Here is a 27,546-nt window from a genome sequence, read left to right on the forward strand (position 1 = left end):
TGGTTTCAGGGTCTCAGCCCAGGAGCCTGGCTTAAGTTAAGGACCTCTGAATCAGCAAACCCCAAAGGAAAGGCCATCGGGGTTAGGACACCCACATACAGAGCCTGGCCCTTGGAGACCAGGGCTCGGGCTGGGTGTGGAGGAGTGGTGAAGGCCACTGTCTGGTCTGGAGCTTCAGGACAGGATATCAGGGTCTCCTCCTATCCTCTCTGAAACAGTTTCCCCAACCCCTGCCCCATGAAGAAGGGGAAAGGGACACAGTAGCTGGCCCTCTGGCCTCACCAACATCCTTGACAGTGAACTTCATTGCCCGCATCTGAGTGAGAGGCCTTGCTACTTCAGCACCAGACAAAGCCCTATGATCCCAATGCCCACAAGTGGAGGGCGTGCCTTTCCCAGATTAAACCAAGTTGCAGCACAGAGCTGTCTGCAAAGGAGCTGTTTCCCATGGCTCCTGGCCAAACAGCTGTGGTCTGAGTAGACACCTGCTTCTACAAATTGTAACCTTCCGGCATTTGCTTCAAAACGATTTCCTCTGAAGAAGTAAAATCCTCATGAAATATATTCTCCAGAACGAGACACAGACATCAGCTTAGATTCGTCTTTAGACATTAAGCTCTGGTCTGGGACAAGCACCTCGTCCCGTTAACTCAGCCCTGGAGATGTGGTTACAGGAGTGCACTTGGGTGACAGGTACACGGCAGAAACTCGGCACCCCGTCCACCCTGCACCTCAGGCCTGGAGGCAGAGCAGATTGACCTCCATTCACTCACCCATTTCTTGAGCTCCTGCTGGTGCAGCTCCAGGACCCACCACGCCCTCAAGGCAGCCCCCTTCTTTCAGGAAGCTCCCAGTCTGCTGGGGAGGTGGCCGTGTCCCATGAGCATTTATGACCTAGAAACGCAGAGACCAGGCCATGAATGAGGGGAACAGGAGCCCCCAGTGGACGTACTTAAGCTACCTGGCAAGAGGGGGCAAAAGGGCCTCTCTGAGGAGGTGATTTCTGAGCTGAGTCTTAGAAGAAAGAGGGTGAGTCAGGTGAGGGCAGGGCATGGGCAGGAAACCACATCCTACTGAGTGGGAGATGGGGCTGCAGACACGGAGGCCTGGCTAGGAGACAAGACGCCCAATAAGGGCCAAGTGAGGCTCAAACTTTCAGAGGGTTTGAGGTATCTGAGGGATGGTCGGATCAGACAATGAGTAGCCCCAGCCACTGTGGCCTAATGGATAGGAGGCCAAAAAAGTGGGCGAAGCTGCGATGCAGTCGTGGACCAGCACAAGGGCTCCAGGAGAGCTGGGGAGATGTGCGGACTGAGGGAAGGCAGGACCCAGGTGACACCAGGTGCTGGCTGAGGTGACCAGGGAGGCAGCAGGAAGACAGGCTGTGAGGCCAGGATGGATGGAACATGGGCACAGACCAGCTGGTGCCAGGGCAGAAGCTGGACTGGGTCGGTGAGACAGTGAGCGGGAAATGAACTCCCTGACAGAGCTGGTAATAAAGACTCTGGATTTGCTTATACCAGCTTCACCACAGAATGATCACCAACAGGTCCCCGGAGGCTGGGCAAACACTCAAGACTCTGGTCTTTATTGATTCTACATTCAGCATGATGATTGCACCTGGCAGTCTCTCCTAGGCAGGACCCCAGGGCCTGTTCTGAGGTTCATGCACTGGCTGGGACAGGGACCTGGATGGACTCATTTCTGCAGCTGTGGGCCTCAGCTGGGCCCTGGGGTTGCATCTCACGCTTAGGGGAGAAGCTGGGCCAGATCCTTGCAGCCCCAGGACACTTCTCCGAAAGTCACAGGGACCATCATTCTAGAAGTTGTTTAGGCCGGGGCAGTGCCTGGGTCCTGGTCAGAGAGGGATTTCTGCCGGGGGTCACCAGGGGTGGGAGCGCAAGAATGGTCTGTCTGATGCTGTAGGCGGGGGCCCAGTGAGAGCCTGGGTGTGGGGATGGCCCTCCTCTCAGGGCTCTGCCAGCCACACTGCCCTCTGCCCCAGGACTCTCTGGCCCCTTTCTCTGCAGTATGCTCCCTCTCTGTTGGGACCTGAAGGACACTCCGTGACAAGCAGATGTGTTGAGGCTCCTCTGAATCAGGGTCACCTCTCACTCATTCCAAGCACACCCCTGGCTCCTGATGGGCTTCTGGCTGCTCCAGGCTAGTGTCAGGTCCAGCCATCCTCTGGGATCCCCAGCCTGCCTCCCAATGCCTATTAAGCTGGGCCCTCCAAAATCCTGGGTCAGTTTTCAAGCAGTCACAAGATCAGGATGGTCAGCTGAAGGTGGTCATGTCACCAAGCTGTTTGCTCCAAGAAAACCAAACACACACAGGCAAACAGAATGCTCATGCTCATGTTGGAGCAAGGGGACAGGGTGAAGGGAGACAATGGCCCCTGCTTTCGACCTGCTTCCCTAAGGGTGAATAAAAGCCCCCTCCTTTCTGTCTTGCAGGTTCTCCAGCAGGCCTTGGTGGCCCAGCATGGCCACTGAGGTGAACCATGACCAGTTGGCCAACACTCGCCACTGACCACTCAGAGACGCATCTCGCCAGGAGGTGACCCCTCCTCCAACGGACCCCCGCCCCCCGCTCACCCACCCCTCCAGGAAAGTGCCGCGCCGCCACAGACACCATGTAGTAGGGCCGGCTGCGGCGCCCAGTGAGCTGCGATGGTTTTGTACACGGCCCCCTTCCCAATAGCTGTCTGTCCGCCCTGCACGCCGTGTCCTGGGCCCTCATCTTCCCATGCTACTGGCTGCTGGACCGGCTCGTGGCCTCCTTCATACCCATTGCCTGCCAGAAGCGCCAGCGGGCAGATGACCCGTGCTACCTCCAGCTGCTTTGCACCGTGCTCTTCGCGCCCGTCTACCTGGCCCTCCTGGTCGCCTCGCTGCCCTTCGCCTTTGTTGGGTTCCTCCTCTGGTCCCCACTGCAGTCTGCCGCCGACCCTACATCTACTCCCGGCTGGAGGACAAGGGCCCGGCCGGTGGGGCGGCCCTGCTCAGTGAATGGAAGGGTACAGGTCCTGGCAAAAGCTTCTGCTTCGCCACTGCCAACCTCTGCCTCCTCCCTGACTCGCTGGCCAGGCTCAACAATGTTTTTAACACCCAAGCACGAGCCAAAGAGATCGGGCAGAGAATCCGCAATGGGGCCAGCCGGCCCCAGATCAAAATCTACATCGATTCGCCCACCAACACCTCCATCAGCGCGGCCAGCTTTAGCAGCCTGGTGTCACCGCAGGGCAGTGATGGCGTGGCCCGGGCCGTCCCTGGGAGCATTAAGAGGACGGCCTCTGTGGAATACAAGGGTGACAGCGGGCATCACTCCAGTGACGAGGCTGCCAACGGCCCGGCTTCCGGGGACCCGGCCGAAGGCGGTAGCCTTGAGGACGCCTGCATTGTGCGCATCGGAGGCGAGGACGGGGGCCGGCCCCCTGAAAGCTGATGACTCCGCCTCTGGGGGCCAGGCCAGGACGGGGCCAGTGGGGGCTCGCGGGGCCAGACGCCCAACCACAGTCAGCGGGATGGGGACTCGGGGAGCCTGGGCAGCCCCTCGGCCTCCAGGGAGTCCCTGGTGAAGGCGCGGGACGGCGGCAGCGGGGAGCCGGGCGCCACCAACAGCAAGCTCCCCTACAAGGCCTCCGGGGTGAAGAAGGCTGCCGCGCGCAAGAGGCGCCACCCGGACGAGGGCCTTTGACCACGAGGTCTCCGCTTTCTTCCCCGCCAACCTGGACTTCCTGTGCCTGCAGGAGGTGTTTGACAAGCGGGCAGCCGCCAAGTTGAAAGCCCAGCTGCACGGCTACTTCGAGTACATTCTGTACGACGTCGGGGGTCTACGGCTGCCAAGGCTGCTGCAGCTTCAAGTGTCTCAATAGCGGCCTCTTCTTTGCCAGCCGCTACCCCATCATGGACGTGGCCTATCACTGTTACCCCAACGGGGCGGCTCCGATGGCCTGGCCTCGAAAGGAGCGCTGTTTCTCAAGGTAGGAGGCTGTGGCTCTGCAGAGTGGCACACATCAGCCCCGTCACAGAGCCACCGGAGGTGGGCTGCAGCTGGGGGTTCCTCCTGGGGGCTGGGGGTAGGCGAGGCCTTTCGTGGAGCTGAATGGGTGGGCACCCAGCTCAGGGACAAGGACAATAAGGATGCAGGGACAAGGGCCGAAGGTCCAGGCACAGACAGACCTGACTGGTCCTCTTGGGCAAGCTCCTCAGATCTCTGAGCCCTTTCCCCATCTGTAAAGTGGGGGCGACCTAGTGCCCAGTCATAGGGTGGGGAGTGAGCTTGAGGCCTGAGGGGTCTTGTGGGTGGTGAAGGTGGCTGGCAGTGATGGCAGTGATAAAGGGAAGAAGGGGGAGGCAGGGGCCCCTTTCCATTAAGGGGCAAATGCCTGCTCGCTTAGGCCTGCAGCCTCACTGGCCCGGTGCACCCTCCCTCCTGGCTGTCACACAGCTGCCATGCCAGGCACCCTGCCCACCAGCCAAGGCTTCGCTTCCATAGTCACTAATTAAAGTGAATCATAATTATTTCTGCTAATTTGGATGCAATTGGAGGAGTTTTTAGACCATGGTAATTTGGTCATACCCCTTATCTTCTACTGAGCCTGACACACTCTGAGTGCTGACTTTTTGTTCCCTATGCAAAAGCCACTGTTGGTGCTTCCAGATTTTTCAGAAGGAGCATTAGGCCAGTTGATACAGCACCGGCCCCAGGCCCCACTCCAGTGGTTTCTGGTGTGGCTCTCAGGCCCAGACATGGGGTCCTTGACTCTCCATTCACAGAGAAAATTGAATGAACTCCTTTTACCACCCCATTTGGCATGTGGTTCATCAGTGTTCTGTTCCTTGATATATTTTTGTCTCAGCAGCCGGAGTGACTTTTTGGGGAAGGAGGGGAAATGTTGTCAAGCTCTCAGGAGGAGAGCATACCCTCTCCCTCCCACCCCCTACCACAGATGGTTCAGAGGCTAGGGACCCCCTTGGTGCTGCCCCCAGCCCAACACCCTCATCTCCCTCCTTGGTATTGCACCCTGACCCACCACGCCCACCAGGGTCACAACCGTCTCCTTAGGACAGTCCTTCTGCTACGGGCTTTCCTCTTACCTCTCTGGCCGTTCCTTCCAGACTCTTGGTCACCCTGCCCAGCCTTTAACTGCTCCCTCTGCTCCTTAGCCTAAAATGGTCTGCGGATATGTTTGACTTGGTCCACACCATTAAAAAGTTTCCTGTGTTGGCCAGCACTGAAAAATCAAGATTATTCCAATAAAATCCAATTTGCAACTTCTCTCTCACCTCACAGATCTGGCAGCACCTGGCAGGGCCTGCTGCCTTCCTCCAGCTCTCAGCCTGAGTGAGGGTTGGCAGCCCCCACAGCAGGGTTACCCCACTTGACTAGACCTCTTCATTTCCAAGTGGACACCATGGCCAGCCCCACGCACCTGCCCCTGGGAAGTCAGTCCACAGACTCCATTTCCATATTTGCTGAGGGCTCTCAGGCTTGTCCCAGCCCAGATCTCTCCCCAGAGCCCTCAACTCTCTGTCCGGCTGCCCTCCTGGACACAGTCTCTTTCACTTATCATATGCCCATCTCCATCAGCCAGTTTCCACCATCCCCACCTTTACTCTTCCCTATGACCTGAGCCCATCCAGGCTCTTAATTTCACTTCCATTTCCTAATTTCCATTAGGAGTCCAATCCAGACTTCTAGTTGCACCTTCTAAATACATCCGGGTCCATCCCACATCCTCAGCTGCACCTCCAAGGCCCAGGCCACCATTCCTCTGCTTTTCCTTCCCTTCCAATCCCATCCTCCTCCTGTCCCAGGTCTGACTCCTGGTGCCTACTTCCTGCCTCGGGGAGAAGCCCATCTCATAGCGGGGGCCCTTCCACCTGCCCTGGCCTCTGCTCCAGCACCCCACACCCCCAGGGTCCTCCACGAATGGCTCCTCTTGTCCTGGTCCCACCCTGGGTTGTCACACCACATGTGTGGCGCTTCCTCAGCGCAGCCCGCACAAGCCGTATTTCCCGCCATAGGCCCCTCAGCCTTTGTCCCCAGCTGTCTGTCTCTCTAGTGAGACAGAAATGAAGGCCGGCCAACTGAGCTCCCTATGTGGCAGACCCAGCTGTCTGTTGATGAGAGCAGACCTGTTTCTCCAGCCTGGAGGTTTCAGGAGACAGGCCATCCCCCAAGGGGCCAGGGGCTAGAAGATAGCAGCCATGGCTGTGGCCTTGGCTGCAGGTGGAAGCCAGTGCTCCCTCTATCTGTACCCCTTCTCCCCCCGCCCCCCCCCCCCCCATTTACTCGTGGCACGGCTATGCCTGAGGAAAGTGTGCTTCCTGCTGCTGTCACAGCCTGAAAAGGGACTAGAATCGCTGTTGCCCCCCCTGCGGGAGAGCCTGATTCTGGGCACCTTCTCTATTGACAGTCTTTGCCACCAGGACTAAAAGACACCAATCTCTTGTTGTGATTATTTGTTTTGCAAGAGAAACACAAGCCTCTGCAACTCCTGAGGCCTCACGCTGGAATCAATCAATCCAAGCACGTAGTAAAGTGGCTATTGGCAGCTCACGGGCTGATGGAGAGCGGGAGGGGCTGGAAGGGGCTGAGGGAGGGCAGCCATAGCCTCGCTGCTGTGTCTTCCCTCCCTCGGGGGCCGGTCTCCTCAGGGGGGGCCTCCCCGGTCCTGCCCCACGTCTCAGCACAGGCAAGTGACACCAAGTGCAGAGTGAGTGATGGGTTAGCACACTAAGACCATCAAATGGGTGAAAAGCCTGCCAAGTCACCAGGAGTTGAGAAAGCAGCAGAGAGTAGGGTGAAGAGCTGGGCTCAGGGCAGCAAACATCTGACAAGACTTGCCTCCCCTTCTGAGCCTCGTGACCCCCAAGCAATTCTGGTATAATTTTACTTAACCTTCGTAATTGTTGTAAGGCCCTAGGGGGGCAGTGTCCAGGAAGCACTAACACTAGTGCTCACAGCATATTATTATTATTATTATTATTATTATTAATTGAGGGGGAACATTCACTGCTGGGGAACACAGGGGGCAAGAGCGCCATCGTGTGGCCTTTGGAGGCACTGTGGCTTTAAAACTGTGTTGTGTTTTTGCAACACAGTGCATCAGTGGTATGTGATTTCCCAAAGACATTCCAGGGTGGTGGTACTAAAGGCTGAGGTTTGGGTCTCAATGTAGGCAAGAAGTGAATGGTGGACATAGGAGTTTATAAACAGCCCCAAATTCAGGCTGTACAGCCCATTATCAAGTAACCAGATGTTCATCCCCCCCAAGAGCTGGGAAAGGAGAGACGTGCATCCATCCAGGCTGGGAAAGGAGATGAAGAGCTGTAGGAAGCTAAGGATGCTTAATGATGTGAAAACCCATATGGAGGAGAATAATGCCAACCTGACTTTGGCAGCGGAAAAGAAAGATGGAAGCCTGCCCAGGCTCTCTGAGTGGAGGGCCTGTGATGTGGCGGTGGTTGCAGCCGTGAGTCCAAGCCTCTCTTAGCTGGAGGATGGGCAAGGTCATGTTCAGGCAGATGTCTGCCTCGTAGCCAAGAACAGGCCTCTACGGTCATCTTCCCTGGAGAGTTCCCAGGGTCCAGGATCTCTTCTTCATACAAAACCAATTCTGGAATGGATTAAAGAAGTTTGGGAAATACTGCTGAGGCCTAGGTGGGAGGAGAGCCCAGAAAGAAAGAGGAGGAACCAACCAGAGGCCTCTGGGGAAAGGCACCCACAGATTACCCAAGGGAGCATGCCTGGAGGGGGAAGGGGTAATCTCCTATTGCAGCCTCTTGCCACTTGCCATGGACAGAGGGCCTGGGAGAGCAGCTGGCTGGGCAGCCACCCCTTCCTTACTTCCACAGCCACAGCCCTGACAAGGGCTCAGGCTTGTATCAGTGTCACCACTGGGGGCTGTTTCGGGTTGTCTGTGATGTCATTATGCCAGCCTGTAGAGAAAGCCCACCAGGGACATCTGCACTTGGGCAGGGAGTCACGGAGGAGCCCCTGGCCCCACTTCACCCCTGGGGACTCTATCTCCAGTGAAGGAGGTGAGCAGGAGGCAAGGACTAGGTCTGGGGAGAGTGCAGCATGAAGGCCTGGAGAGGCTGCTGTGGAGGAAGGAGGGCTGGGCTCTGGATAGAGACTATGGGGCACCTGGGGCAAGCCCATGTCACAGGTGTCATAGAGACATAGCCCACACTTGTCATCCCAGATCAGGGGACCAACAGAAACCACTGCCAAAAGCAGATAAGTGGCTTCTCATGAAGTCACAGGGGCAGAGAGAGAGACTGGGGAGAGTGGAGGGCAGGGTCCACTCACGTTGAAGGATGGGTGGGAGGCTCTGCCTGCTAGGCTGCATCCCAGAGGGGAGACCAGCTTGGATTTTGGAGGGATGGCTCCAGGGCAGTGGGATCAGGGGAAAGAGCCACCAGACAGGAGGGGCTGGCACATGAGGGTCATCCATGTGGACACTCTGGTCACCAGGAGATGGTGGGGATTTAGGGAGGAAATCCAGCAGTGATTTCTGCATTTTTTCTTCCTGTAAAGCCTTGCATGAATTGCTAGTGGCACTCATCATGCCACAGGCTGGTATTTCTTTAAACATCTGCCTCCCACCCTGGACGAGAAGTTCCTATAAGCATGACATGTGCTGTTCCTATCTGGGCCCAGGTCTAGCAGGAGCTGACAGGGATGGGCTCATACTTAGAGCCAGTCATGACTCGTAGGCTTCATCATCAACACCTCGCCTCCTCCCCAACAGGTGCAGGTGGGAAGCACACCTCAGGACCAAAGAATCGTCGGGTACATCTCCTGCACACACCTGCATGCCCTGCCAGGTAGGGTCTGGCAGCCCCTGATTTCCAGGGCAGGGCGGGGGGGCAATCTGCCCGCCGCGGGCTGGGATTGGTGCCGGGGCGTGGCTGGGGTCTAACTGCAGCTCTGCCATCTGTTCTCTATGGCTCTGCCCCACAGAGGACAGTGCCATCCGTTGTGAGCAGCTGGACCTGCTTCAGGACTGGCTGGCTGATTTCCGAAAATCTACCTCCTCGTCCAGCACAGCCAACCCCGAGGAGCTGGTGGCGTTTGATGTCGTCTGTGGAGATTTTAACTTGACAACTGCTCCTCTGGTGAGGTGGTGGTCCTCCCAGTTGGGTGGACTACTGGGGAAGGCATGGGCTCCAGTCACACTGGAAAGGATTGGGCTCCACAGCTTGAAGAACTTCCTGCTGCTTGTGAGCATGTGGGTGGGATATTAGCAAGACTCTGATTTCTGTGGCCCCTAAAAATCCTAAAATGAGAAGAGCCCACGCTCTGCCTAGAAAGCTGAGAGGCCTCCTTGCTGGAGACAAAGAGATGCCCTAAAAATGAACTTCTGATGGAGAAGCTTGGGGCCTCTGAAACTCAGACTGTGGGCAAGCTAGCTAACACTACCACCAAGTCGTTACTCATCTCCTGCTTTGCACCAGGCACAATTCTAACAGCCGTTTGTGGGCCGGCTGTTTCATTTAAATCTCATAATGACCCAAAGAGTGAGCACAGTATTAATCTACAGGGTGTGGAAGAGGAAGCTGAGACCCAGATAGGCTGAGTAACTAGTCCCAGGTCACACAGCCAGGAAGTGGTTGAACTGGGATTTGAACCCTGGCAATTATATCTTTACCCCTTAGGCTAAAAGACTAAAATTCATCATGGGTAAACTTTTAAATAATTGACTTAAATAACTGATCTGGTGATCACGCTGATCTCAGTTTACTCCTGGGAGTTTATGCAGCTCTGAGCTTCCCTTTGCCCAAGGAGCTGATGTGAGGAACCGCCACTCCCCGCCCCCCCGCCCGCCACTGGCTCCTGGGCTCCTTCCACGCTAGCCCCAGCCCAACTACAGATGAGTGAGTGACATGGGGTCTGTGAGCTGAGGCTTAGCCCTCAGTGAAGGCTGGAGACCTAAAGGTCCTACCTGGAGCACAGGGTGGTGCCCTCACTTGGTGGCAACTCTAGGGTGGGTGGGGAGACCAGTGCCTACCGTGGAACATACAGCCCCTCGATGGTAACCCTGTGGTCCCCTCAAAGACACATTCCTGATACCAGCTCCAAATGCTAGGTGCTCCTGGGATCCTCCTGAGTCAGGGTGGGGATGTGGTACACACAGGAAGAGGCTGTCAGAGAGGGTCTCACCCAGTCAGGCCCCACTGGTGCCTGTCCTTCCTCCCAAGGGGTCTCAGAAAGGCCCTCTGGCTCCATGAGTTGGCAAGACAAACTGGAATTCAGGGCAGATCACCTCCCTCTCCTAAGTCCTATATGGTCACTCTTGATTCAACCTGGTCACCCAAGTCTGAAGGGCAGGGGTCCCTTCCAGGACAGCATGAGCGAGCCCCCACAGGTTTTGCCACCAGATCTGGGAAGACCTCAAGACCGCCGTCCCCTGGAGCCCAAGAGGGACCATGACCACTGTCCTCAGAAGGATAGCTCACTCCCACCCCCGCTGGGGGTGGGGGGGGGGCATTCTCAAGGACACAGAAAACCAGTGACAAAGGAGACCCCACCCAGAGGCAGTTACCTGAGTTACTGACTAGAACCCAAGGCAGGCAGCCCTCCAGGACAGACACCCTGAGCCTCACAGCATTCCCTTTCTCCCTCATGCACAGATGACAAGCTGGAGCAGCAGCACTCCCTGTTTACACACTACAAGGACCCCTGCCGCCTGGGGCCTGGAGAGGAGAAGTCCTGGGCCATCGGTGAGCTGGGGCTGGGCACAGGGTTGGGGGCCCTGAGGGGGAATGGCGGAGGGGCACTGCAAGGCCTGAGCCCACCCTGCTGAGACCTGACACTGAACCAAGGCTGGGCTCCCCACAGGCTTCCCAGAGACATTTCAGGACCTATCGCCAAGACCACTCTGCAAGGGGCAGGGGTAGAAGCCCTCACCCATGCCTCCTGCCCCCCAGAGGCAGCCCTCCTAGAGGCTGGCCGGGCCCTGTTCACAGTGACCACTCTTGCCTCCTTGTTCCTAGGTACCATGCTGGACACAGATAACCTCTACGATGAGGACGTGTGCACCCCTGACAACCTGCAAAAGTAAGCAGCCAGCACCCATGCCAATGCAGTTGTGCAGGGGTGGATGGATCCCAGGGCTGGGATGAACACTGAGCACTGACTCTGGTGTGGAGAGATGGGCTGTGCAGGGTAGACTAGAGAATGCAGTTCCATGGGAAGGAAGCCTGTGAAAGCCTCAAGGACTAAAGCTGGGGTTGGGCAGAGACCAGGCCACCTTCATGCCCCAGGGACTGGCCTGACTGAGGAGAAGCCTTCATCCAGGAGGAGGCTCTAGAGGTGGCACTTCCTACATCAGCACCAGAGTCCGGGCTCATTTTACAAGAGCTTGGCCAGCCCTGAGCCATAGCCTGCTTTGAGGCCCTTCTGGCACAGGGAGAGGGACAGAATCTCTCAGGGTGAGGCCAAGGGCTGCTGAGACCCCTGCAGAAGAGCCATGGAGTGGCATCCATTGCAGGGAGCCCGGCAGCTGGTAGCCACCAATCAGGCAAATAAAAACGCGAGCAGAGCTAACACTAAGTAGTCATTTTCAAAGCAGAAACAGTTCCACTGCAGCCAAGCTTCATACTTGAACATGATGAGAATTCCATACAGGGCCCATCTGAGAGGCCAGCAGCAGAACCAATTTGTAACTCACAGCCCGAGAATGCACAAAGCCATGGCAATGGCTCCTCACAGCTAATTTAAGCCAATTAATTAGATTATAGACTAAATTTGAAACATCATCCTATGCCGAGAAAATTATCTTTTTATGAGATGATGATTAAAAAATGACTATCAGTAACTCTAGATCATTGATGCTGGAATTAATTACCAAAGGCCAAGGACGGTAATGGATTATATTTCTGAGATGTAGTGATGCTCTGCATGTCATTAGTGTATTTATCTCAGGGCTGATAAAGGCCTTGTAGAAACCCACGTTTGCCTGCTGTGCCTGTCCAGGCGCCCCTTCCATTTGTTCAGTGTCCATTGGCCTCTGCAAGTCTCCCGTAAAGGCTGTCCCCAACCAGTGCTCAGGCTCCAAAGGAAACCTGGCAGGAAGGGGACGGCAGACAGGAAGTCAAAAGGCCTGGATTCAGGGTGTTAACACCCAACCTGAGTCCCTTGCACATCCTGTAGAGAACCCTGACCCACATTTAAGTACCCACATCAGTTTTCTTCCTGTAAGAAATGGTATGGCAACCACATCCCACATTTTTTTTTTTAACGTAATTTCTACACCCAACGTGGGGCTCAAGCTTATGACTTCAAGACTCACATGCTTTTCCTACTGAGCCAGACAGGTGCCCCCAAAATTGTTCCTTTCTTAGCATTCCTGGTCCCCCAAATGTCTTGGGGCCCACAGCAATCAATCATCCTTGTGTCAGAGGAAAGCTCAGGGGTTTGGTGGCACAGCTGCTCAGAGAGAAACCAACACAAGAGTCCAGGCCCAGGATAGGGCCTGGGTGCTCTCCTGGCTCCCTCACCCCTGCTGACTTGAAACAACGGTCACGGAGGGTGGGGTGGGTGGTTCTGAGGACCTATAGGAGAGAAGGGTCCCTGAGGTTCACTGCAAAGACCCTTTCCCACCCCACCCCCCCCCCCCACCACTGGCTCTAAGCAAAGCCCTGTGTGCAGAGAGGGGTGAGCACTTCTGTTCCCAACTCGGCACCCCAGGCTCTGGGCAGTACTATGTCCAAACTTCAGCCACAGCCAAGCCGAAGGTGGACATGGACAGACTCTGGAGTGGCATGGCTCAGTCAGGAACTCACAGGGTCAGACTGGGTTTCCCTCCACCCTAGTCCCCTTTTTTTGGGTCCCCAGGGAAAATAGATCTTAAACACAGGGTTTGGTCTGACCTGCATCTCTCCCACTTAGGGACTAGAACATGATTCCACACTCAGGATCTGGGGTCTGGAGAATGGGGCAGGGGCTCACCTTGCTTCCTGTCCTTCCTGTCTGTCGAGCAGGGTCTTGGAGACCGAGGAAGGCCGCAGGGAGTACCTGGCTTTCCCCACCAGCAAGAGCCCCGGGGCAGGCCAGAAGGGACGCAAGGACCTGCTGAAGGGCAACGGCAGACGCATCGACTACATGCTGTACGCAGAGGAGGGGCTGTGCCCGGACTGGAAGGCTGTGAGTCGAGTGGGCCAGGCAATGCCTATAGATAGGGGATCCCGTGCCCTGTACCCCTCAGCAGCACTGAGCTCTTCTCTGAAAACGAGATCTGTCAGTCTCAGAGTCCTTGGGGCCCATGGGATGCTCCCATTCCTCTGCCTCCGGGAAGATCCTGGCTAGACCCAGCCCCCGCCTCTGCCCAGAAGCCCCACCCCTGCCCTCCAGGCCCCTCCTGTGTAGGATGCCCTCTGGGTCTAATAGGAATGCTTCTTCCCAACAGGAGGTAGAAGAATTCAGTTTTATCACCCAGCTGTCTGGCCTGACCGACCATCTCCCAGTGGCCATGCGGCTAATGGTGTCTGCAGGGGAGGAGGAGGCATAGACCAGCCACGTCATTCAGAGCAGTGGGGCCTCTGCCAACCCTTTGAGCCGCAGCACCTCTCTGGCCATGTCCCCTCCAGCGAGCACCAGCGGTGCTGGGGGAGGAGGGCAGAGACCTGGGGGGAGACTTGGTTAGTCCCAGGTGAGCTGGAACCAGCGCTGCCCTGCACCTCTGGGCACTCACTGTGGACAGAAGGGTCAGGCTGGTCTTGGGAGCCACAGCTGCCCAACAGTGCCATTCTTTCAAAACGTGATTTTCTACAAATCTACAGCACAACCTAGTTTGTAACCCGGGGGTTAGTATGAGAACCGGGTTTCTGTACTCTTTGTATCTCTTCTCAAGCTTCGTCCAGGGTTCATTATTTTTGTCTGCTGCCATGTTGTCTCGCATGCCTGCACCCTCGCATGCACGCTGCCCGCATGTCATGTGCCACACCGTAGCCACACAGACCCCTCACTCGGGCCTCACCCAAGGCCAAACTCCAAACACAATCAGAACCAGCCAAAGAAGCATTCCTGGGCATAGGGCCGCCAGCTCCCGCCTCCAGGCCGGACGGCTAATGAGCAGGGTCCATGAGGGCCGTGTCCAGTTACCAGCAAGCCCGGGCTCTTCCCAGGGTCTTGCATTCAAGGGCGATTATTTTAAAAAGAAGAACAGAAAAAGTTAAGAAAACCCTTCACTTTAGAAGGTCTGCAGACCGTGAGGGAGAACACTGCTCAGGCTCCTCTCTCCCAGCCAATCAGGGCCCCTGAGTCTCCCCTGAGAGACTTCAAAGTGGGCAAAGGGAATCTGAGGAGAGAGCATCACTTTTTTATAGGAAGAAGGGGAACTCATGACATAAAGGGGTCAGGGAGCTTCAGGTTTTCCAAATGATAGATTTATAGCTTCTCTTCTGTCAGAACCAACACATGCCCTTCTTTCTGCCTGATCCCATTTCCCTTCTGGACATCTCTCTGCTATGGGACCAATCTTTCCCTGGCTGAGCTCAGGAACTGTCTGCCTGCCTCTAGGTGGGGCTGCAGCTCTGTCCTCCCAGCCCCATCCTCAAAAGTGACCCAGGGCCCTGGATGAAGGGACAGGAAGCCAAGGTGCAGAAAGGCATGTCCCCTCACCATTACCAGTGTGTTGGCTGGGGGTGAAGGCCAGGGGCCACCGCTTGCCTGGGGCATGGAGTGGTACTGGTTGGCATCCAGGCCAGTAGACACCCACTCTGCCACCGTGTGACCTGGGCAGGGCATGGCAAAGCCTGCAGGTGAAGTCCACAGCTCCCCACTCCACAGCAGCTCTGCCTCTGCCTACCTGACTTTTTAAACATGCCCGGAGATACTCCCCAGTCACACGAGGGAGGGTTGTGTCTGTTTTCCCATGCAAGGACCCTCCAACTCAGACTGTTCTTGACAACTCCCCACTGATCTCCCCTCCTTGAAGTGCCCTGACCTTGTGCCCACCTGGCTCAGAGCCAACTCTGCCTATCAAGGCTGGGGAATGCACCAGGATCTTTCTGCCAGAAGCCTCCTCCTGGTGCTGGCACGCTGATGCAGTGCCTTGTCACCCAGTTGAGCTGCAAGAGGGACCAAGATGGGGCCAAGCAGCCAGTCAGGGGCAGGCCCTGTGCTGGGGGAGGACACTCTTGAGAACTATACACACGGAGGCACTGGTTTGTTTGGGGCAGTGGGCTGCCGGCTTTGTTGCCAGGAGCATTCACTGACCAAGCCCCCAGCCCCACCCTGAGTCCAGAGCCAGGAGGGGCTGCTCACCACTGAAGGCACAACCCCACCTGGGCTCTCTGCTGTGCCTAAGGGCCTGGCCTTCAGGGCCTTGGCTAAGCCAAATGGGGCCCCCATTCCCAGGAGCAGCCAGGAATCTCTGCTCACACAGGTGGGGCCCAACTAAACACACTCAACGCCTGGATGGCTGGGACTGAGCAAAGGCCCCAGGCTTCAAGTTGGATGTGTGTCCAGGAGAGCAGCAGGGACAGAGGCCAGGGTTCCTGAAGCAGAGAAACTCCGGGCCCAGCCTGCATCCCTCCGAGGAGTCACCTCCCTCCCAGGGCAGCTCTACGGGAGCCACAGCACAGGGGTACATGCTTCTCTCCCTACTCACAGGGCGGCCTTAGGCAAGTCATACCTCCCTGTGCCTCGGTCACTTCCTGTCCTAAAAAGGTCACCTCTGCCCAGCCTGGCCCTAGTATCTGGAGCCGGACCAGCCTGTGTCCCAGCTCCCCTTGCACTTCCCTCTGGCGCAGCTTCAGCATCGAGGACGCCACTGCCCAACCACATGTTTCATCAAGGCTGTGGACTCCTAGGGCCATGCACAAGCCAGACTTTTCCATTTGATTTTTAAAAAACAAAGAAAACACTACCAGAATCTCAGATTCTGTGGCATCTAGGCCTAGGAGGGGTGGACACAGGGGTCACTCAAATCCCCAACTGAGGTCCCCATGCCCACTCCAGGCCCAGCCTCCTCCAGAGAAGCCAGGAGGCAGGGGTCAGCTTTAGAAGGAAACAGTCATTTCCATTTGTCCAAACCACCTTGAGTTTTAAGTATGAATATTAACCTTGATGCTTTTTAACTACTGTATTAACTTGCTGAGATTTAGAAATACTGTTTTAAAAAAAAAACAAAATTTTTTAATTTCTGTATTTTTTTCTGTATTGTATCCTCATGGGACATTAGGGGTTTTATATGGTAAGCACACCTAAGGTTTTGGTAAAATTATTATCAAATATATATCCAGACGATTCTTCCCTAGAAGAAAAACAATCTTTACACCTGATAAAATATTTTGAAAAGAGAGGTGTTTTTCCCCTTTACTGGTGCTGAACAGAAAGATGGATAACAAGGATAAAATAAAACTGTGAGGCTCAAGGCTGGTATTCTCTTATTTGAGCGACAAGCTGGGGCCAGGCTGGGGGGGGGGGGGCACCTTTCCTGCCTCCTCCCCAACAGGATGGGAATAGGCCAAGTCTGCCCTGAACTGCCAGAAAACTGGGCCACCTGGGTTCCTACTGTCTCCCTGTTCCCTCTGGAAGTGGGAATAAACAGTGAAGGACACCTTGAACGTAGGGAGAAGCACGGCTGGGGCCTCCTCAGGATTCTACAGCCTTCCCTAGCAAAGCAAGGCCCAGGCTAGGGTGGGGTGGCTGCATGGCACCCACCTGCCCCAGACTTCCAAGGTGGAATGGGGGCACACAGGAAAAGGTTTACCTCCTGGTTCCCCCTCCTGATGGCTGGTTTCCTGGTCTGCATCTCAGGAACTGCTATGAGACAGCCTCTTCCCTGTCCTCTGAACAGTAGCCTGAAACCAGGTGTCAGTCTTGGGTACCTGCTGATGCTGCAACACCAATGGCAGATGCTTATGGATGTGCCTTGGTAACATTACCCAAGAGATGAAAAGGACGGCCCTGTCAGGGTCTTTCAGGCCCAGGACTGAGCCACAAGTCAGCATCTCCACCCCAGAAGCCCCTCCTAGCTGGAATCAGGCAGGAGGGACCCCAAGGTTCCCCAGTACAGGCCAGCGGCTCACAGAGGGGCAGCACACCTACCGCAGCACTGCACAGCTGACAGCAGCACATAACTTGCCTGGCCCAGCCAGCTCCCAGGATGGTAGAGGGAAACGCCACACTAGAGCTTTCTAAGCATTTTAGAACCATGGCAGGGAGGCTCCCTGGCCCCTCCTCGGCTCCAAATTCAGTCAGCAGTTTATGTCGCCCATCACACCCAAAATAAGGAACTGGGAGAGCAAAAACACAAAAAGGGAAGAGGGCTTTGAGCCCGGAGGACAAGCTGGGCCCTGAAAAGAGAAGTGCCTTCACCTTCCCTCCTAGAAAGCCACGCCAGTCAGAGCCCAGAGCCCTCAGGCCACTTTATTTCTCAACAGGTGAGGGTCACTGCCCATCGTCCAGGGTGTCTGAGAGTGAGAAATCCATGGTGATGTCTCCAGTGTGGGGGTGGAAATCCACGGTGTAACTGACAGTCTGAGGGCCGCCCAGCGGCGCTCTGGGGTCCGCCGTGGTGAAGAAGTACACTGCCTGCTTGCAGTGGGGGTTCCAGCAACAGTCCCCCTGTAGAAGCAGCGAGAAGATAGTGAGGGCTACTAGCACCCAAGCCCCCTCCTGGCCAGTCTCCAGCCCAGGCAACTCGCAGTGAGAAGCTGGTCAGAACCAGGTGACCTGGGGCCACTGAAGAGTTACAATCCGGCTAACTTGTAACCAGCTCACAGGGTGGGCCTGTTCTGGGACTCACGTGCACAGCACTACCTTGTCCTCTGCAGACTTCAGGAGGCCAGTGCTGACAGTGCTGTCCGGCGTGAGGTGGTATTCCATCCACAGGACGGCCCCATGGCTCCTCCCAGGCCTGGAGGTGGGGATGTTGGGCCAAAGACAAACAGCCACACAAGAGATGGGCAGGCACAGCCACGGTTCCTCACCGCTTTCCAGAAACCTCTGATCTTTCCTTCCTCCCCAATCAGGAGGCTGCTAACATTCCACCTGACTAAAGGCCACTTGGTAAAATGCTGAGCAAGAACCACAACCCAGAGCCCCACCTGCTCCCTGCAACCTGGCCAAGCACTTAGAGGAACCATGGGACAGGGGTTTTTCCTCAGGGAAGCAGCAGCTCCTCCCTGGGAAGGGAGGTGGAGCAGGATGGCCCAACTGTGCCTCACGATGAGTAGCCCTTACCAATTCCTAACCTGCTTAATTCCCAGCAGGGTTCAGGAAAATGGCCCACTGGGTAACCATAGCAACAAAAATCACTTTTCTCTATGGCTGTGATCCATCATGACACTTAGCTCAAAGGAAGCTGCAGGTGTGGGGGGATGTGCAAAGCCCACTCTGGCTCTCCCTCCCCACCTGTACACACCCAGAGGCTGTGGGGACCCACTATACACTCAGGGCCACTTTGGACCAGGAAGGGCAAGGCCCAAAAAAGGAGGCCATGCCACCCACATGAAAATGGCCAAAGTAAGTGCTTAGTCACCCAGGCAGTAACTAGACAGAAAGCAGGCCCTACCACTCCCTTCCCCAGCTTACTGCACCCTGGAACCCGTTCTTACCTCCTCAGCTCAATGGAGCCCTCAGCATGGATCAGGTGTGGGGGTACTGGCTGCCGAAAATCAAAGGTCAGGATCTGCTGGGGCTCAGACAGACAGCGGCATGGGTACTCCCACAGCGGGTGGGGTTCGGCCTCCTTGCTCTCCCTGAAGTCCAGGGCACGCTGAGAAGGGAAGGGGAGGTGGCAGTGGGCAGAGACAGAGACAGAACCAGAGCCAGTGGCCTAGGAGATAAGGGGCTCTTGTCCAGTCTCCAAGGTCTATACCAGTGGTCCTTTACCTCCTTGGCCCAGGTCCCTCAAGGTAACTGCTACAGTCAGATGCCTCAGTGGGTCCTCACAGAAAGACCACACACACCGGGATCAAACCAGCTGCCTTCTCTACTCTCAGCTGCCATGCACAAGTGTCTTCTCAGAGAGTTAACTTCACCTGAGCCTCATTTTTTCCCTTTTTAAAATGGGATGACGCTGCCTGTCTCATGAGCTACTCTGAGGACCAAACGTCAACAATGGTAAAAACATCTGGCACTTGGACACTTGCCCATTCAGTGACCATTACTGAGCACTACAGCTGCCAGATCACTCCTACATGAGGCTCCCAGTCTAGAGGGAGACAGGGAATCACAGTGCCTGGACACACCAGTGTCTGGCTGAGAATGGGGTTGGGCAGGAAAGCTGACCCACACGTGATCTCTGAGCAGCTACCTGAAGGTCACACAGGAGTTGCTAGAAAGAAGAATGCATAAAGCCAAGGAGTGAGAGGGCGCAGGGCACAGACCAAGTGGCAGGGGTGATGGATGGGGTAACATATGGGGCCAGACTCAGGATCAATAGGTTCACCTGGACTGGGTAAGGGAAAGCCAAGTGGGAGGGGTAGGAAACTGTGCACATGGAGTAGGTGGGTGGGACACTACAGGCAGGAACTGTGCCCCACCTACCTTAATCATGTCATCCATGATGTGTACGTCAAAGCCTTCGCAGTCACCACAGGGACTCCGGATCCTCCACAGGTCCTGTGAGGAAGGCAAAGCCCTTGTTGACACCCAGTTGGGGATGGATGTCACAGGTTCGGTAGGACAGCACACAGACATCCACACCCAGCCAGAGACATGAAAGCATGGTGACAAGAGCGAGAAGAGTCAGTGAGGTCAGGTTGGGGGGAAGGGGACAGCCCCAAAAAGGCACCCCTTGCTATTCCCACACACTTGGAAGAGACCCCATGATTGAAAGGTCTCAGAGACACCAAGGATCTGGGAAGGTCACTGAAATCTGCAAAGTGTCACATGATCAAGTCCTCTCCTACAGGGGACAATCAACCAGAGCCACTGGGATGGGGTTTCTTTGGGAAGAATCTGTAAACCAGTTCCTGAGGCTCTGTGCCTATAAACAGGATGTGAGGACATTGGGAGAGAAGGGACCAGAAGTGCACTCAGGCTAGCCAATTTTGTGTCCCGTTTCCTGGATATATGTCTGGGAATGAGCATCATGCCTACATTCCCTCCTGGGCCATGAAAGCCAGAACTCCTGTGGAAATCTCGCCAGGTAAATAGACAACACAGAAGAAATGCCCAGATAATCACTGATGGAGACACTAAGCTACCAATGGGTGAAGCCGTTCTTATCAAAGAAATATCAAATGAGGTTCACTCTACTTCTCAGGTTGAAAGCATTTCAAAATCCTTTTAAGAAGAAACGTCTTTCCCAAAATGACTTTGTGACTGGTTCTGCTTTGATGAGGAAATTAAAATGAAGCTTTTCAATTTTTTGTTACATAAAGAAGCTGACTTTCCATCTCAAAATGCTTTTAACAACTGGAGCGTCAACTTTTAATAAGAACAGAGTGAGCTGCACAGCATGTCTTCTGAAACTCTTCATTTATGCTTTTTTTAATTATTCTGATAAGGGATAATTGTAAAATGACAACACACAGCCATTTCCATTTCACATGCCAAATTACCGCATTTGTACAAAGGCAAGTCTCTTCCATTCAACCCTGCAGTGTGCTGATACAGAAAAGCAGAGGCCCATATCATTAAGACTCACATTGCTCTATCTGCACCCAAGGTCTCTGCAAGAAAATAAGGACCCCCAGCCCCTGCCCTTTCTGCAACAACTTCTGAGGGGCCTACCCTGAACTCCACGACCACAGTGTGCAGCGAGGCAGTCTGGGGCATCACCACAGCACCAGGCCCCAGATGCTGGTCCACGGCAGTCCGCACATACCAGAAGTACAGGTTGTGCCAGGGCAGCAGGCTGGTAGTGAAGAATGGTTCACCCAGGAGGAGAGAGATCTGGCAATCAGAGCAAGAAGGGGGGCCAAGATGTCAGAACGATTTTGCTAAAGGGTGAAGGACAGGTCACAAGGTTCATGTGAAACATGGAAATAAAAGGGCATCCATTCCCTCAACCAACAAGCATGCCAGGTCTGCACCTGCCTGAAGACACAAAGATGAGCAGACATGAGCCCTGTCCTCAGGAGTGCAGAGTAGAAGAGGGAACAGACAGGGCTGGGGTTATCCTTGTACAGTGTGGTTTGACAGAAGTGAGGAAGGGACTTGTGGAGGGACCCCAGGGTTGGGCCCTTCATGGGAAGGGCCAGTGTAGATAACATCTTCCTGAATGGCATCCTGTGGGTAGATTCCCATTCAGCTTATCATAACAAACTGTTATCAGTGCTCCTCTAGCAGTCTTCCTCAGTAGGTTCTGAGCACCACAGAAGTGGGGACATTGGCAGCACAGTATCCCCAGCACTTTGCAAAGTGCCTGGCTCAGAGCAGATGGTTAGTATTTATTGCTGAGCAAATGAACAAATGTATGAATAGGAAAAGCAAAGGACTGGGGATTCTAGCAGAGGTATGCAGGGGAATAAGCATGGGTGTGAGAGCAAGGCCCATCAAGAGCTTGTTACATGAGTGTGCAGGGTAGGATGGTAAAGGGTGAGGCCAGAGAGGTGGAAAGGAGTTAGGTTGCCCAAAGGCAGCTTATGAAAGGTCAAGGAGGCTGGACTCCTTCCTGATGGTAAGAGGGGATCTCTAAAAGCTTTAACTGGGGGTTCAAAATGAGAAGGAATGTGTTTTAGAAAGAGCCCTCTGACGACCATGAAACATACGGAGAGACCACCCACAGGGACTTGGGTGAGTACTGCAGTGGTCCAGGAAAGGAGCAGGGAGTGTACAGAAGGAAGGACTGGGAGACACAACAGATGTGGAGGACACAGGGCACCCAGGGCTGGGCCCAAGCAGAAGGACCTCAAGGGAGGGGCCGATCTGAGATGACATCTAGGTGTCTGGCTGAGGTAACAAAGATGCAGATGGAAACACCAAAGACAGAAAAGAGCTGGTCCTGAGTATTCCCTGCCCTGCAACATCAGAACAAGGCAAGAATGCCTGCTCTCACCCCTTCTATTCACCACACTAGTCACCTAGAGTCTAGCCAGCGCACCATTATCAGTGGCTTACAGAAGTGGAGTAGCTTTCTTTTAACATTTATTTCTTTTTGAGAGACAGAGAGTGAGCTGGGGAGGGGCAGAGATGGAAGGAGACAGAGAATCCAAAGCAGGTTCCAGGCTCCTAGCTATCAGCACAGAGCCCAATGTGGGGCTCGAACTCACAAACTGTAAGATCGTAACCTGAGCTGAAGTCAGACGCTGACCAACTCAGTCACCCGGGCTCCCCAGAACTAGAGTAAGTTTTTAATCCTCATCTATGAGAAAAAAAAGGGCAACTTGTACTGAGTGTTCATGGCAGCATCATTTATAGCAACCAAAAAACAGAAACAACTCAAGTGTCCAGCAACTAATGAACAGATAAACAAAATGTGGCCTATCCATGAAATGGGATGTTATTTAGCAGTAAAAAGAAATGTAGTACTGATTTATGCTACATGGATGAACCTTGAAAGAAGCCAGTCTCAAACAGACCACACATATCCCATGATTCCACTTACATGAAATGTCCAGAATTGGCAAATTCGTAGACAAAAAAGTAGACTGGTGGTTCCCTAGAGGCTGGGAGGGCAGGGGGCAAATGGGAAGTGACTTCTAATGGGCATGGGTTTCATTTTAGGTGATAAAAATGTTCTAAAAATTGACTCGTGATGATTGTACAACTGTATGAATATACTAAATCATGGAATTTCACACTTTAAGTGGGTGAACTGTATGGTATGTGAATTAGATCTCAAAAAAACTCTCCTTGGGGCGCCTGGGTGGCGCAGTCGGTTAAGCGTCCGACTTCAGCCAGGTCACGATCTCGCGGTCCGTGAGTTCGAGCCCCGCGTCGGGCTCTGGGCTGATGGCTCAGAGCCTGGAGCCTGTTTCCGATTCTGTGTCTCCCTCTCTCTCTGCCCCTCCCCCGTTCATGCTCTGTCTCTCTCTGTCCCAAAAATAATAAACGTTGGAAAAAAAAAAATAAAAAAAAAAAAAAAAACTCTCCTTAAAAGAAAAGGCATAGGGAAAAATGGGCAAAAGACCTGAAGAGTGATTTCAGCTAGCTAGACATGGAGCAATTAATGGGCGCAGGAAACGTATTCAACACCAGTGGTTACTAGGCAAATACAAATTAAAACTCACACTCGTGAAAATGACTGTAATAAAAAAGACAATACCAAGTGCTGGTAAAGATACAGAGAAACTGGAACCTTCGTGTGTAATGGGGATGTGAAATGGTATGGCTTCTCTGGACAGTTTAGAAGTACCTTAAAAAGTTAAACAAAAATACTACACAACCCAGCAATTCTAAGCCTAAGCATTTGAGGGAACTGAAAACACGTATCTTCACAACGACATATATCAACGCTCACAGCAGTATTATTCTAACAGCCAAAAATGGTTAAGCGTCCAAATTCAGCTTAGGTCCTGATCTTGTGGTTTGTGAGTCTGAGCTCTACATGGAGCTCTGTGCTGTCAGGGCAGAGCCTGCTTTAGATCCTCTGTCTCCCTCTCTCTGCCCCTCCCCTGCTCACTCTCTTTGTCTGAAAAATAAACAAACATTAAAAGAAGAAGAGAGAAGAAGAAGAGAGAAAGAGAAGAGAGAAGGAGAAGAGAGAAAGAGAAGAGAGAAGAAGAGAGAAAGAGAAGAGAGAAGGAGAAGAGAGAAGAAGAAGAAACATCCAAATATCCACCAACAGGTAAATGGATAAACAAAATGTGACATGGCATATTATTCAGGATTAAAACGGAATACAATACTGGCACATTCTACAACACGGATGAACCTCAAGGTGCGACTAGTGAAAGAAGCCCAACACTAAAAACCACACGGATGAACCTCAAAGGTGCGACTAGTGAAAGAAGCCCAACACTAAAAACCATGTATCGTTCTACTCCATTTATATGAGATGCCCAGAAAAGACAAATTGATACAAAGAAACCAGATCAGTGCTTGCCTGGGGCTAGGGGCTGGGTGATGGAAATGCTCTAAAACTAGTGTGTGATAGTTGTACATCTCTAAAAAATTTATTAAAAAATCACTGTACACTTGAAATGGGGTTAATTTTATGGTATGTCAATTACATCTCAGTAAAGCTGTTAAAAAGCTGGTGAAGAAAGGTGATGGATTCCAGCTTGAAGGGCCTGCAGGATATGCAAGGAAAGCATCCAGTGGGCACTTGGACATGAGAGATTTGCAGACCCAGCTTTGGAGGCCAAAGATTCCCTTATGGGAAAGGACATGATCACCTAGAGAGAGAGGAGACACAGAGGGAGAGGAGAGAACAGACAGGGAGAAACCATCAGAAGACTGCTATGGAAAGGATCAAGTGAAGGAAGAGAAACCCATGAAAAGCTCAGGAAGAGCAGCTAGAAAAATAAGAGAAAAACCTGGAAAAAGCAGTCTCTTAAGGCCCTAAAAAGAAATGTGTTGAGAAGGGAGAGGCCCCTGAGTCATGAGGGCCCAGGGGGCCAGTGAGAGGAAAGGCAGCAGAAGACTGTGTTTACATCTCAGGATTACTAAGGGGTGGGAGTAGCTTTAGAAGCAACGGGTGGTGGGTGGATTGTGTGACAAGACCAACCGTAGGGGACAGAAGATCAACTGCCGAGGTGGCAGGAAGTAAGCAGAACGGTGAAAAGTGAACCAAAATAACAGGAGTGAACGGGAGCTGGAGCACTGTAAAGGGATAAGGCAGAGAGGCCACAACAGGCGGCTATTCATCCTAACAGAACCATTCTGTCCTCACTCGGAAGGAGCAGAGATCGGTCAGAGTTCAGAGTAGCTCATGTATTTGCAGACCAGACATCTATGCAATGCCTCACCACATTCCCACAGGGGCTGAGTTAGGTATGGGACCCACTGTATGGCCTGAGAAGAGAAGGGGGACTCAGGCCATCTCGGTGCTGTGCTGTCCATGCAAATGCAGAGCCCCTGCCACTCACCTTTTTACCCTCCAAGTCTGCAGATGTTAACAATTCAGGCCGTTTCTCTATTATATAATTTTATCTTCCAAGTGATTAGCCTTGAAAATCTTATGAGGAAAAAAAAATGAAAGTATTGTTTTTGTCCAGAAAAAAAACATCTCAAAGTTGTTTTGTATGCTTGCAGTTTTCTGGCCAAATTGTTCTAAGCACCACTTTTATCTGCTTTGTGAAAATCCTCTCCTCCAGGGGCATCCTGTGCACCAAGCAAATTGTTGTAACAGCAAAAGAAATTTCTCTTACAGACGTATCAGCAGGACTTAGCAATAGGCTTGTAGTTCTGGTAGTTTCCTTCAGAAAGGAAATCAAAACCAATCGATGGCCAAGGGAAGAAATACCATCATGGAACCAATCAGTCAGGTCAGCTTGTGAGTGTTGACTCCCTGGGCACTGGGTCCCAAAAACAAATCATAAATTCAGTTATATCACTGCAAAGATTGTAGCTTTTTTAGTTTTATGTGAAGCGAGGAGAAAAGCCACAAAAAATAGAGTCTAAATGTTTGCTGCTATTCATCAACAGCCCCAGAAGACTTCTACACCAGCTCTCAAGGTGGGAACTCTCACCAGCTCCCTTACTGCCAAGACAGCATCAGAGCAATCAATCCCACACTCAGCAAGGCAGGCCCCTGACCTGCCTCCCCGCCCGATAGTTAGTAACAACAGTCACTTACTTTTTTCATCAGTCTATGAGAAGCTGCTGAGCTCTCTACTGTAAATACCTAAAAAGAATACGATGCTATTAGAGATTCATTTGACAAAGAAATTAAAGATTAACGGGCGTCTGGGCGGCTCAGCTGGTTAAGCATCTGACTCCTGATTTCGGCCCAGGTCATGATTTCATGGTTTTGAGTTCGAGCCCTGCATCAGGGGTCTGAGCTGAGCATGGAGTCTGCTAGGGATTCTCTGTCTCCCCCTCTCTCTGCCCTTCCCCCACTCGTTCTTGTTCTAAGTAACATTAAAAAGAAGAAATTAAAGATTTAAAACTGGGGCACCTGGGTGGCTCAGCTGGTTGAGTGTCCAACTTCGCTCAGATCACGATTTTGTAGGTTGTGAATTCGAGCCCCACATCAGGCTCTCTGCTGTTCAGCGCACAGCCCACTTTGGATCCTCTGTCCCCCCACCCGCCGCCCTGCTCTCTGTCCCTCCCTTCTCTCTCTTTCCCTCTAAATAAAAGTTTAAAAAAATTAAAAAAAAAAAAAGGTTAAAACCCAACAAGATAATTCCAAGGCAGAATGTACCACCTAACCAAGTCTACCTGTGCTCACTACCCACTGAGACAGCACCCACTTTCTGCACTGATGCTAGCAAGGAGCACTCAGACACTGGAGATGCAGCTATATGGGAAATAGCTACAGCCTGACTCCTGTCTGCACACGGAGGCAATAAACCCCAAAGCCCCACATGCGTGGCAGCTGCACTTGCAAAGGCCTTTAGTCACAGAACTGTGTACCCAGACCATGTGATATTCAAACTCAAAGCTGCCCTCAGGAAGCTGGCAGAATGCGGTCTGATACCTGCTCTGCCCCAAGGTGATGGGCCAACAAGGAGAGCAGAACTGCCGTCACTGACACACAGGCAGACACTGTCTGGCTTCAGCACCTGCAGGAAAACAACAACCTCAATACGTTTTCTTATAGCAGGTCAGAAATTCTTGTTGGAAAACTGACAGAAAACACTTCCTTTCTCCTAGCCCCATTAACTCACTCTGTGATCATTCAATCTACCCTCAACACCCAGCTGGATCTTCTTGTAGCCCCAGACTTGTGCTTGCCTTGTAGGCAGTAAGCAGCCCCCACCCTCCAGTGCAACCACCTCACCCACCTCTCCCTACCCAGACCTGTCAGGAGAGACTATCCCCAAGCTGTCCTACAAGGCCCACCTGAAGACCTGCCCCACTTGCTAGAGGCCATCTCTCAGTTTACCATAAGCCTCTTCCCTCTCTGGTCACAGAACAGACAGCTTGGGCTTTGAGTGACTTGCCAAAGGCAGGGATTACTTTATAGGTCCATAGATCCCTTTGAGAGAAACTTTAGATGGCTGGGATCTTCCCTCGTGCCAAAATGCATGCATGTACATATGTGCACACATATTTCTGCATACAACTCCAAGAGGTCCAAAAGACACTTCTCCAAACCCTCTGTATAGTCCTGAGCTGAGAGACTCCTGCTACACGCAGCAGGGAGCAAAGGTTTCAGGCAGGAGAGTTACATAACCAGACTCATATTTTAGAAAATTTTAGAAAGAATGCAGCAGATGAAAGGAAGAATGGGGTGGCTGAATCCACTGGGATTATCCACAGGAACTACTAGTGACCACAAAGGCAAAGTATCTAGAGGGACAATGGCAGCAGCTGAGGTAAGGCTCCCCGGCAGAGGTTCTCACAGGACAGCAGAGACAAGCCCTCAGAAAGTCTAGTAACATGCTTCCTGGCTACTATCTGAGTGCCCACCCAAAAGCCAGGTAGTACAGAAATCAAAACCTGCAAATTATAAGCAAGCAATGACCTGAGGCCCATGCTACAAACTCCTTCTTGACTATAACCACCCAAGGGGCTGGACAC

General features: G+C 53.2%; 2 protein-coding genes and 1 long non-coding RNA gene across 3 annotated transcripts in view; 1 reads left to right on the top strand and 2 right to left on the bottom strand.

The window, feature by feature from the left end:
* Positions 1-5,184, bottom strand: part of LOC115502250 — a 22,051-nt gene extending 16,867 nt beyond the window's left edge. The window contains exons 1-2 of the long non-coding RNA XR_003965026.1: positions 5,103-5,184; positions 774-894 (exon numbers count right to left, since the gene is read on the bottom strand). This is a non-coding gene — a long non-coding RNA (uncharacterized LOC115502250). The remainder of the gene's footprint in view (positions 1-773; positions 895-5,102) is intronic.
* On the top strand, positions 2,673-16,379 carry SMPD3 (sphingomyelin phosphodiesterase 3). The gene is given in 13 exon segments (XM_030297435.1): positions 2,673-2,685; positions 2,688-2,939; positions 2,942-3,690; positions 3,692-3,829; positions 3,831-3,939; positions 3,942-3,985; positions 8,765-8,840; positions 8,977-9,111; positions 9,114-9,131; positions 10,647-10,736; positions 11,010-11,073; positions 12,999-13,161; positions 13,424-16,379. Coding segments are annotated over 13 exon segments (1,953 nt in total). The 3' UTR covers positions 13,526-16,379.
* Positions 16,380-17,365: 986 nt separating this feature from the next.
* PRMT7 (protein arginine methyltransferase 7) overlaps positions 17,366-27,546 on the bottom strand; it is a 46,410-nt gene continuing 36,229 nt past the window's right edge. The window contains 10 exon segments of the mRNA XM_030297437.1: positions 17,366-17,589; positions 17,785-17,881; positions 18,582-18,742; positions 19,516-19,590; positions 20,707-20,868; positions 24,948-25,003; positions 25,006-25,036; positions 25,658-25,705; positions 26,501-26,539; positions 26,541-26,585. Of these exon segments, the coding sequence (XP_030153297.1) occupies positions 17,413-17,589; positions 17,785-17,881; positions 18,582-18,742; positions 19,516-19,590; positions 20,707-20,868; positions 24,948-25,003; positions 25,006-25,036; positions 25,658-25,705; positions 26,501-26,539; positions 26,541-26,585 (891 nt within the window). The 3' untranslated portion in view covers positions 17,366-17,412.

The sequence above is a fragment of the Lynx canadensis genome, chromosome E2 (genome assembly GCF_007474595.2).
Source record: "Lynx canadensis isolate LIC74 chromosome E2, mLynCan4.pri.v2, whole genome shotgun sequence".
In the NCBI taxonomy this organism is placed as follows: Eukaryota; Metazoa; Chordata; class Mammalia; order Carnivora; family Felidae; genus Lynx; species Lynx canadensis.